The 12,220-nt window shown below is 44.2% G+C and overlaps 1 protein-coding gene across 3 annotated transcripts in view; it reads right to left on the reverse strand.

The window, feature by feature from the left end:
- Positions 1 to 12,220, reverse strand: part of INPP4B (inositol polyphosphate-4-phosphatase type II B) — a 371,833-nt gene that overhangs the window by 191,439 nt on the left and 168,174 nt on the right. For all 3 annotated transcript variants that reach the window (XM_055317016.1, XM_055317017.1, XM_055317018.1), the window contains one exon: positions 7,668 to 7,740. In XM_055317016.1, coding sequence (XP_055172991.1) covers positions 7,668 to 7,740 — 73 coding nt within the window. The remainder of the gene's footprint in view (positions 1 to 7,667; positions 7,741 to 12,220) is intronic.

The raw sequence follows: 12,220 nt of genomic DNA on the forward strand, positions 1-12,220 counted from the left end.
GCCAAAGGCAGGCGCTTAACCAACTGAGCCACCCAAGCGCCCCAAATATCTATAGTTATTTGGCTCCAGTTTACCAGTAAAGCTGATTTAAAACAAAACTGGATATTGAAATGCAGCATGGGTTATATGGGCCAGGTCTCCTCAACATATAGGGTAAAATTCCTTTTAGAAGTTTACTGAGATACGGCCACTACTTGGATCAATATACAATAGCTTTCTGAACATTAAAATGAGGATCTATTCATCCATTCCTCTGCAATCATCCATTCTCAGAAGTATAGTTGAGACATTTTCATTATCAGAATTGATGCTATATCAGAAACCGTGATGCCAAACACCCCATTCTTCAACAACCAGATTTAAAGCTTCTGGGATACCTACCTCCCCACTAGCAAGAATTTGCCAAAGTGTTTACTTTTCAAAAGCACCAAGAGAAGCCAGAAGACAGTAGACTATTTCCAGTATGTTGAGAGAAAATATTTAAAATCTAGAGTTGTATGCCCAGTTAAAAAAAAATGAAGTCTAGAGTTGTATGTCCAAAGGGATTATATTTTAACATAAACATTATCTCTAAGCTTCATCAATTAGATTATATCACAGATCCACAGATAGAATTGATCGTATCTATTTTCTTTCTTTTTTATTGAAGTGTGACTGACATACAACGTTTCATTAGTTTCAGGTGTACAATGATTCAACGTTTGTACACCATATTCCCAAATGATCACCACAATAAGTCTAGTTAACATCTGTCATCATCATAGTTACGGTTTTTTTTTTTTTTTTTTGCGATGGAAACTTTTAAGGTGTATTCTCTTAGTGACTTTCGAATACAGTATTAACTATAGTCATCATGTTGTACATTATATCCCCAACATTTACTTATTTTATAACTGGAAATGTGTACCCTTTGACTTCACCCATTTCAACCACTGCCACCCTCTGCCTCTGGCAACCCCCAATTTGTTCTCTGTATTTATGAGCTTGGTTTTTTAGATTTATTATTTTTCAGATTCCACATATAAGAGAGATCACATGCTCTTTATCTTTCTCTGTCTGACTGATCTCAGCATAATTCCTTTAAGGTTCATATGGTCACAAATGGCAAGATTTCGTTCTTTTTTTATGGCTGAAATATATATATGTCATATTTTCTTTTTTTAAGATTTTATTTATTTATTCATGACAGACAGAGAGAGGCAGAGACCCAGGCAGAGGGAGAAGCAGGCTCCCTGCGGGGAGCCCGACGTGGGACTCGATCCCGGGACCCCGGAATCACACCCGGGGCCAAAGGCGGCGCCAAACTGCTGGGCCACTGGGGCTGCCCTATGTCATATTTTCTCTATCCGTTCAACCATCAGGGGACACTTAGGTTGTTTCCACGTCTTGGTTATGCAGCTATGAACACGAGGGTACCACATATCTTTTCAAGTTAGTGTTTTCATTTCCTTTGGATATATTTCCCCAGAAGTGGACTTGCTGGATCATACGATAGTTCTATTTTTAATCTTTTGAGGAACCTCCACCCTGTTTTCCATAGGGCCTATACCAATTTACATTCCTACTAAGAGTGCCCAGGAGCTCCCTTTTTTCTACCCATGCTCTCTAATACTTGTTATTTCTCGTTTGTTTTGGCAGCAGCCATTCCAATAGGTATGAGGTGACAGTTCATTGTGGTTTTCATTTGCATTTCCCTGATGATTAGTTATCCTGAGCACCTTTCCATGTACCGGTTGGCCGTCTGCAGGTCTTCTTTGGAAAAATGCTTATTCAGACCCTCTGCTCATTTTTTAATCTGATTAGTTCCTTTGCTGTTGAGTTTTATGATTTCTCTATACGTTTTGGGCATTAGGCCTCATCAGATATATTTTCTTTCATCTGAAATATAAGGCAGCCAATAAAAGAAACCATGATATCTCCTTAATTTTTAAAGTGACAATGTTTTAAAGACACAAGAATTTTACTACAACCTGTACTGTTCCATCTTTAGAGTTGGAGAAGAAGAAAAGTATGTTCTGAATTCAGCAGGGTGTCAGTTAGGTTAAAGCATATATGGGATCTCATGAATTCCAATATAGCTTACATGATCAGGAATATAAATGCATTCTTTTACAGTAAGACGAAAACTCAATCTCTGAAAAGTCCGATTTTTTTTTTCTTACTAACCTAAGTAAATTCAATTACTTGGTCTATCTATAAATATACCCAGTATATTTGCTGCTTTTAAACCTCTGTTTTATTCCTTCAAAATCATACAGAATTTTTGTAGCTCTCAAATCCTGGTAAGAATTCTTCATTTTTCTTGCTTCCTATAAAATAATAACTATTTTCAGAAAATCTGTTATTTTGAATCAAGTCACAAAATTTTTCATTTTGTTATCTGAAAACTAGTCTTTCCACTTCGGACTATATTATTTTTATTTTAATGCTTTTCAATGTGTTTAAATATATATCTTCACTGAAGTAGCTTCGGCGGAAATCAAGGGCCATTTGATTAATGAGCTCCAGAACTCTCTTCTGACCACCTGGTACATATTATACAAGGACTCTGTGGAAATGCTGTTTTTAAGGAAAATACCAGGGATAAATTAAGAAAATAAAAAAAAATAAGGCAACTTGATCATCCAGAAGAAAATCCCAACAGTGTCTCCCATCTAATTTTTATTAGTCATTTTTTTAAATTTTTATTTATTTATGATAGTCACAGTGAGAGAGAGAGAGAGAGAGGCAGAGACACAGGCAGAGGGAGAAGCAGGCTCCATGCACCGGGAGCCCGACGTGGGATTCGATCCCGGGTCTCCAGGATCGCGCCCTGGGCCAAAGGCAGGCGCCAAACCGCTGCGCCACCCAGGGATCCCTCCCATCTAACTTTTATGTTATAGGACATGATCTTTTGAAACTCCTAGGTCTCCGAACATTTGTACTAAATCAGGATCTCAATGTAGCTATAGTGGGATCCACCCTACAAACAACCCAATCTGATCCAGCAGCATTCCTTATTAAACATCTACTATGCATAAAGCAAGAACATCTACTCTGTATCTTAAACTATCACATAGTGGAACGTGACTTAAAAAGTGAAAAAAAAAATATGGCCCAACTTCCCACTACCATGCAGATTTACTGCACTGGTTACAAAAAAAAAGACCAGATAAAATGTTCGTTAACTCAAAATTCTTACTACGTTGATAATGGGGAGATTTTTTTTATCATCTTCACATAAACGTAAGCATGGTATTCATGCACCAAATACTGGACAATGGATCATAAATGATGAATGCTTGTGCCAGTTTTTTTTTTACGTTTCTTCCCTGTAGAAGAGATACGATGCTAATAATTCTGCACACTTACTCCAGCTATGGGAAAGAGTCGTCCATCTCTTTCGGCCTGGCTTTTCACTGATGCCAAATTTTTCTTTATATAGAAGATACATTTATGATCATACAGTAGACCTGTCAACTCAGAACACTATTTAATATGTATTATAAATTCTTTAAAGAGACCCTTGTAAGTACGCTCTTCAGTTTTCCACTGCTTTTGCCAAAACAACTGCTAGAAACATCATGTGACAGCTTCTGCCAAGAGAAAAGTAGTAGAGATATTTTGGACCACACCACGGTCTTGGGATGGCTTAACAGGAGTAAAGGTCTAAGCTCGTCCAGATACCATACATTCCCCTCGAGGTCCACTCCCTATGGTGAGCACAGGAACAGAAAATAAATGGCAGATTTTTCTCCCCCAAATTGCAGCACAACTCAAACTTCTATATTGTTTCTCTCAGACACTGTGGCAGGGCTTCTTTAACCGGGTCACACGCTCAGCACCTGTGAAAGCCAACTGGGAACTGTCAAAGATGCCGAAGAAACGTTCAACAGAGCCAACACACAGACGGCGCCTAAAGGAAAACCACAGAACGTGGCTGTTAAAAGCAAATGAGAGCAGAAAAGATAAACTAGAGAGATATCACAGGAACCCCTTTTTTTTTTCCTGTGCCTGTTTTAGGGATGTCCGTAGATAGACAAAGAATTCCACAAATTTAGATTCAGGGACAAGGGGCTCATCAAAAAGCCAAATACTTATTTACTCCAGTTGTCTTAAATATATTTCCCCAGGGGGAGCTCGTCTGCGATTATCTTCATGAACTCTCTTGCATTCAGGAGGTGGTACAGGTCACATATTTAGATGGAATCTGACTTTACTGGCTTTATGCCTTACAAAAATCATTAGTTCGATGTCCTGCGGATTCTTGTAGAGAATTCATCCTGTAGCTTTTAACTACGCGGTCGTTTAATAGTTTAATTATTCAGCTGAATGTACATGCGTTGCCTGTCCTCCAAATGCTACGTTATACTTTCTAAAGATAAGTCCGTGTAATCCAATTAGATACTGACATTCCCTCATTTGTACTTGGAAATATCTTAGATTTATATACAACTGAAATGGAGGTTGGCTCTTTTCAAGATTGGGTAAGAACTGAAAAACCCAATTAGAGATCACTAAAACACTATCCGAAGCATGGTTATGGAAAAGAGATGATAAGAAGACAGGAGAGGAACTCAGAAAACACAGCAGAGAGAGAATTCTTTAAAAATAATAAAGATGAGGGGCACCTGGGTGGCTCAGCAATTGAGCATCTGCCTTTGGGGCTCAGGTCATGACCCCGGGGTCCCGGGATCGAGTCCCGCGTCGGGCTCCCTGCATGGGGCCTGCTTCTCCCTCTGCCTGGGTCTCTGCCTCTCTCTCTGCATCTCTCATGGATAAATAAATAAAATCTTTAAAAAATAATAATAATAATAATGAAGATGAAAAAAAGGTCAAATCAATTCTTAAAAAAAAAAAAACAACCTAACTCCTAAGAATGGTTTATTTGCTTTTCTTTAGCTTCGTTATAAAATCTAAATCATGTTACTGCTTGTGTCGTTTCCAAAGGAGAAAAGGAAAGAATGGAATAGGAAATAGGATGCAAGCTATGTTAGACCAAGTGCTGCTTTCCTGGCCCAACCGAACCCATGCTCGTGGGCCTCCATCTTCAATTTAAGGGCAAGAATAAGAAAAATTATTACAGATGTCAGAGAAGACATAAAGATGATATTTGTGGGCATTTAGTCTCCAGCTGATGATAACTGGTGAGTCTAGTGTGTAGAATCGGATTTTAGATTTTAGCTGGTCAGGACATGATTTGCCTTCACTCTTTCCAGCTCGAATGCTTTGCTCTGCTCACTCCAGTTCTGTAATTAAAGGAAAGGACGCAGCTAAAAAAGGTAGGAGGCAGCTCGTACTTCACGCTGAGGCGCCTGAAATGGCCTATAATCCTCTGAACTCAAGTTGCTTCTGTCCAATTTCCTTCTGTTGAAGACATTCCCTGCATCTCAGAGGAACACCCCTTTGCTGGCTGTGAGTAACCATCCTATGAACTCAGCCGTGCTAGCACCTCCTCCGGGAAGCCTTCCGTGCCTCCCCCCGTCCCCCTCTATGGGTTTGTCTCCTCACTTCCAGAGAACACAGGCATCGAAGGATGAGAAAAACTTGGTTGAGAGAAAGGCCTCCCCGCATTTGTCCACGACACGTTAGCTTTTTGACCGCGTCATCTTTTTTGCCTCTTTTTTTCCTTCTAGTTTACCTACGACGTGCAGCGGGGGAGGTAATGGACTTCCTCCAGGAAGACAGCTGAAGCCTTCGCAGGTGTCCACGACCTGATTCATCGATTATTAGATAACAAATTCACTCTTCCATAGAAGCTATTTAACGCCCTAAATGTATTAGTACACAGTAATGAAAATACATGGAAATCCCAAAAGATCAAAGTTAATGGACTCTATCGTATCTGTTAGAACAGCAAAGGGCAAAGAAATCTGGTGAGTAAGTATAAAGGGGCAAGGGCCAGTAGCAAAACTCAAAATGGCCCCAAATTTAAACTGAAATGGGGAAGATACGACAGAGACATCTTTGGTTCTATCGAATGGCATCGTCTAAAAAATCCCCAGATTTCATAGCTCACGAGTGAAAGGAAAGAAAGGAGGAAACAGGGAATTTGCTTTTTGGCTGGAATTCATCAGGACTTAAAACGGGTAAAGAGGGACGTATTTTTAAGGATCTCCTGGTGTATTCTGAGTCATGCACTGCTTAGGATGGGGTGTTAGTGAGGACAATGTCACCCCAATATTTGGCTCACGTGGTATAGTCTTGTCCTTCCCTAAGGTCAAGGGGCTCAGAGCAGACATTCGTGGCAAACGTCCAAGGTGGGGAGCGCGCCTCCGGCCGTGGGGGCTGTGACCACTGAGAAATGTCATTATGGGGACCCCCGGGGGCTCAGCGGTTGAGCACCTGCCTTGGGCCCAGGGCGTGACCCCGGGGTCCTGAGTTCGAATCCCGCATTGGGGCCTGCTTCTCCCTCTGCCTGGGTCTCTGCCTCTCTCTCTCTCTCTGTGTCTGTCTCTCGTGAATAGATAAATAAAATCTTTAAAAGAAGAGCTGTCCTGTAATCACGTGGCCCCGTACTTCAGAGCACAGGCCTTGGGACCAAAAGTGGCTTTGAAATCTGGACCTGCCACCTGCCAGGTAGGCGACCTGGGCCAGGGTCCGCGTCCACCAGACGAGGACGACGGCAGCGCCTGCCCGCAGCACAGGCCGGGCCAGCAGGACGCACCAGGCATCTAGCCCGCCGCCCGCCGCCGCACCTGTCACGGCCTCCCAGGGCGTTCAAGGCAACACGATTTACACGACTATTGCACACCAGGTCCATAATTCACATGCACGGATTTGCCACATTGTTCCCCGTCTTAGGAGCTTCCGTTTTATTCGCAGGGTCATCATGTAACACCTGGTTTATACCTCGTCGAAACCCAGACGGGTCACTGCACGCGCCACGTCACGCGCACGCCCTGGAGCATAGGAACGCGCCTGTGAGCGGGTCCGCCCAATCCACCCACAGAGCGACGGAGGTTTTAATGATTTTGTTGTGATTCTACAATCGGGGGGTCAAGCTGGGGGCAGCTGGACGGCGCCGGTCCCGGGACGGAAAGCATCGGGGAGGCAGCCCCCCCCCTGCACCCGGCGTGGGCTCTCTCGAGTGAGTGAGTGAGAATCAAACTAAGTAAGAGCTTCATATTCCTTCTCAGGGGTCTGGGTTCGGGTAATATAAACCCAAACCTAAAGGAGCGTGTTTGGCCACGGAGCCAAAGCATCTTCGTGCGCTTCCGATGGGACGGCGAGCTGCGTGGGGATGGGACCCAGGAGGCCGGGGTCTGCAGGGGACCGGAGTGACGCGGGCACAGGTAGCAGGGCCCGGCCCGAGGCCCAGGATCGCCCCCCTGTCTGCGTCACGGCCGCGAGTGGGCCCCGGCTCGTCCCGAGTGTGGGCAGGACGCCCAGGAACCCACCCTGACGGCGACAAGGACTCGCCGGCCGCCCGGGGAGCACCTGCGAGGCCCTGCACGGAGCCGGGGTGCAGGCCCTCTGTCTGCAGAGCTCGCCCCTGTCCGCGCCTGCACATCCAGGCGAGACCCCGCACCAGCCTCCGCCCCACGCGACCAGCTCATCCGCTGCCGAGGGCTCCCGGACCATTCTGGAAGCACACGGCCCGGGTGCAGTATCGAGCCCGCAGGAAAGGAAAACCCACGCGGATAGGAAGCGAGCGGGAGGCTCCCACCCCCACCCGAGACACGTACCTGCATTCAGGAAGGGCAGGTTCTCTTTCCCGCTCCCACCGTCGGGGGCCGCACATTCACACACCAGCGCGCACTGGGCCAGAACAAAAGGAAAAATAAAAACACGTCAAGGTAATGAAATCAAGAAAGGAGACGCTTCCATTTTGTGGGCCAAACCCGAGGCTACGCAGAGGGTTCTGGAAAGTTCTGAACAAGGTCACTTGTTCCGTGAGACTATTTTTAGTTTTGTTCTTTACTGTGGATTTGTTTCCTTGGGGATTATTTCCGGGTGCATTAGGTGAGCGCGGCGCCCAGTTGCAGGCGCTTCGTGGCTCCCGTTAAAACGACCTACAAAACTAAGCAGAAAGCGGAAAGGGACGGTCTCCGTAGAAACCTGTCCCTAGCACGTCGCATTTGACAAGCTGGATGGTCCTTTTTTTTTTCTTTTTTTTTTTTTTTGGCTGGATGGTTCTAGATTTCTGTCCCCTGGGGTAGCTTTTGGATCAATAAAAAGCAAATTGTTTTCTAGATTTTTAGTAAACTGAATACAAGATAAAAGACCTTGTGCCCATCAGGCCGCATGAGGCAAGGGGAAATCTTCGTCTGTGGCAACACAGCGCAAACGCTCGCCCACGAAGTATGAGGACGCTTTATAAATACATCGACCTCTGACTTATAGACCGACTTATAGATCGATAATTTGCAAATAAACTGATTCATAGATTAACAGACTAAGCTAGTGGGCTTTTACAGAAGCAACGCTGCCCTGGACGGAGAGCACGGAAGATGGGGCGGCTGGGGGCGCAGTCAGGGCGGCGGCGGCTGGCTCGGGTCATGACCCGGGGTCCTGGGATCGAGTCCCGCCTCGGGCTCCCGGCTCAGGGCGCAGCCTGGTGCTCCCCCTGCTCGTGGATGCTCGCTCTCTCAAAAAAAAAATAAAATCTTAAAGAAAAAAAGAAAAAGCAAAAGAACCAGACCGTATCTGCAGTGCGAAGTGCGGGCGGGCAACCGCGTCCCGGATGACACAGCGGCAGGTGGTGGCCCAGGGGCCGCGAGAGGCCCACGTCCACACGGACAGACGCCAGCGGGACGGGCACTCTTTTTTTTTTTTTTTCCTCCCCAATGAGCCATGAGTTTCCTTCTCTGTCTGTAGCTACAAAAAAAGTGGGGCGGTGCTCGTTGGAGGGAAGAGGAGAATGGATTTCTGGAGCTAGTGTAGGAGCCATAAACCAATAAATGCAAATAAAAACCAAACAAGCCACGGAAGCCCCGCAGCTTCTCCGGTGAAGGAGCCCGAGGGAAGCACGATGGCCTGTCGCGCAGGCTCTGCCCCGAGCCTCGGGGGACCCGGCCGTCACCTCCCCCCTGCCCCCCGTCCCCGCTGGAGACGCGGCCACACGGCCCACCGCCGAGGACAGGACCACGCGGCTCTCGAGCGCTTTCAGAAGAAACACAAATGATCTAAACGTTGATGTGGGGGGGGGTCATTTCTGTGTGTGTATAGCCCGGTCCTGGCCCCCCACCGTAAACACTCATCACATTACTCAGGGATTTTTAAAAAAATTTTTTTTCATTAAGCCTGATCTTTTATTCTCGAGCGGTGATGAGTTGCGGTCTTTTTTTTTTTTAATCTAAATTCAATTAATTAACACACAATGTATTATTAGTTTCAGAGGTAGGGCCAGTGATTCATCAGCTGCATATCACACCCAGTGCTCGTGACGTCAGGGCACCCGGTTACCCCGTCCCCCCGCCCTCCGCCCCTCCAGCGACCCTCACTTTATTTCCTAGAATTAAGAGTCTCTTATGCTTTGTCTCCCTCTTTGATTTCGTCTTGTTCTATTTTTTTTCCCCTCTTCCACTATGATCCTCTGTTTTGTTTCTTAAATTCCATATACGGGCCTCCCGGGGGGCTCAGCGGCCCTTCAGCCCAGGCCATGACCCCGGGGTCCCGGGATCGAGTCCTGCTTCTCCCTCTGCCTGGGTCTCTGCCTCTCTCTCTGTGTCTCATGAATAAATAAATAACATCTTTACAAAAAATTCCACATACGAGTGAGATCACATGATAATTGTCTTTCTCTGGTTGACTGATTTTGCTTAGCATAATACCTGCTGGTTCCATCCAGGAAATTTCCTGATAGGGAAAAATGCGTTCTCGTAATTTCCTTAGTGCTTCCACCGAGGTTCTACTTTACCAAAAGAATGAAGAGCTGCAAACAGCTCTTAAAACCTGATGCTGTCTAAATCATTTTCCCGACCAAATGAGAACCCACAGGTGAGCCCTTCCTTTAATCCACGGGTATTCGGAAAATGCACTTCCCAAATCACTTGGGCAATGAGCAGTGATGCTTGGACATACTTAAAATCCCTTATTTCTCTTATTTCCAGGATTTCCTCTGCTCTTTTCAGTCCATATAGGGCTGTTAAAATAACCTTTCATAAACTTTATATTCCTCATCCCGGTGTTCTGCTCTAAAATGGATAATGGCCATTTACTGCCCAATCAAATCCAATATATATACAGAAACGGTTTAGATTAAACCCGGTTAGTAAGGAAGTCCATGATTCACAGGGATCGGGCTCTCATCTTGAAGACCTGCTTGTCTACACGGAGGGAGCCCTGCCTTTTCACAATCAAAGTCAACTGTTTTCCAACAGAAAATCCATTATTAACATCCATTATCCACTATCCAATAAGAGCATCCATTATTTTACCAAACGGATACAGAATTAGAACTTTCAAACACTCGTATCTCCCATCTCACTGGAAGGCAGACACTCAGGATAATTCTAACCCATAATATTCTTATTTTGCAACTTTACCACTCCACTCACAATGCTTTCAAGATTTAACTCCACGGAATAAAAAGCGAAGATATCCGATAAACATATACTAAATTAATGCATATTTTTTATCTATGGACTCTGTAATTATTTTCTTACATTGTTTCCTGAGTGTACTGTGTCACTATTTAAATTGAGTTCCGAAGCCAGGAACCATATTTCTTATTTCCTCAGCCTATTTTATTTATTTATTTATTTATTTATTTATTTGTTTACCATATTTCTTATTTCCTCGGCCTATTTTATTTATTCATTTATTTATTTATTTATCATATTTCTTACTTCCTCAGCCTATTTTATTTATTCATTTATTATTTACCATATTTCTTATTTCCTCAGCCTATTTATTTATTTATTTATTTACCATATTTCTTATTTCCTCAGCCTATTTTATTTCTTTCTTTATTTACCATATTTCTTATTTCCTCAGCCTATTTATTTATTTATTTATTTGCCGTATTTCTTATTTCCTCAGCCTATTTTTTTACTTATTTATTTATTTATTTCCCATATTTCTTATTTCCTCAGCCTATTTTATTATTTATTTATTTATTTATTTATTTTTCATTCATTCATTCATTCATTTATTTTTTACAGTTTACCCTAGAGTCATTTTTACACTGTGCTAGATGCTACAGAGAACGCAAAAGTTAAAATGATTTGTAATCATTAAGCACAGGTTTAAGGGGGCTCCGGCCTCGTATACGGTTTATTGCTACCATCATGAAGGCTATTTGCAGGGTTATATGCCCTTACACCTGGTGTGTTCTCAGTGTAACAACCTCGTATTTGTGATTCTGAGCTGGAGTAGCAAACACCACACGCCGAGGCGCCGTAACCCTACTGATTTTGACGAGCGCTTTAAAAAACGTCATCCGACGGTAAGAAGAAGAAACATAAGAGAAGATGCAAACTCCTGGAGCTTAGCGATCTTGAATATCAGCTCCCGTGCCAACTCGCCGTGCGTTGGGCAGGAAAATTAACCAAATTGTAAGGACAATGATCGTAAATGACAGAGACCAGCGCATTTACATTAGTTTATTGTTTAAATCATGGTTGTCGGGATCCCTGGGTGGCTCTGTGGTTTAGCGCCTGCCTTTGGCCCAGGGCGCGATCCTGGAGACCCGGATCGAGTCCCACATCGGGCTCCCTGCATGGAGCCTGCTTCTCCCTCTGCCTGTGTCTCTGCCTCTCTCTCTCTCTCTCTCTCTCTCTCTGACTATCATAAATAAATAATAAAAAACAAAACAAAAAAATAAATCATGGTTGTCAAAGTTTGGTCTGCAGTCTCCCGGGGTCCCTGATAATCTTGTCTTTCCATCGTCTGCGACATCTAGCAGAGGGTGAAGACAAAATCATTTCCATGAGAGTACTACAACACTATTCGGAGAAGGACAAACATTATATGGTCTCATTCATTTGGGGAATATAAAAAATAGTGAAAGGGAATAAAGGGGAAAGGAGAAAAAATGAGTGGGAAATATCAGAAAGGGAGACAGAACATGAGGGACTCCTGACTCTGGGAGACAAACAAGGGGCAGTGGAAGGGGGGGTGGGCAAGGGGACTGGGGTGACTGGGTGACGAGCACTGAGGGGGGAACTTGATGGGATGAGCACTGGGTGTTATGCTATGAATGAATGAATGAATGAATGAATAAATAAATAATAAAACACTGTTTGCTTCTCTCTCTTATCAGCATATCGTGGAATTTTATAGAGGCCCTAGGACA

Source organism: Nyctereutes procyonoides, unplaced genomic scaffold, assembly GCF_905146905.1.
Source record: "Nyctereutes procyonoides isolate TBG_1078 unplaced genomic scaffold, NYPRO_anot_genome, whole genome shotgun sequence".
Lineage (NCBI taxonomy): Eukaryota > Metazoa > Chordata > Mammalia > Carnivora > Canidae > Nyctereutes > Nyctereutes procyonoides.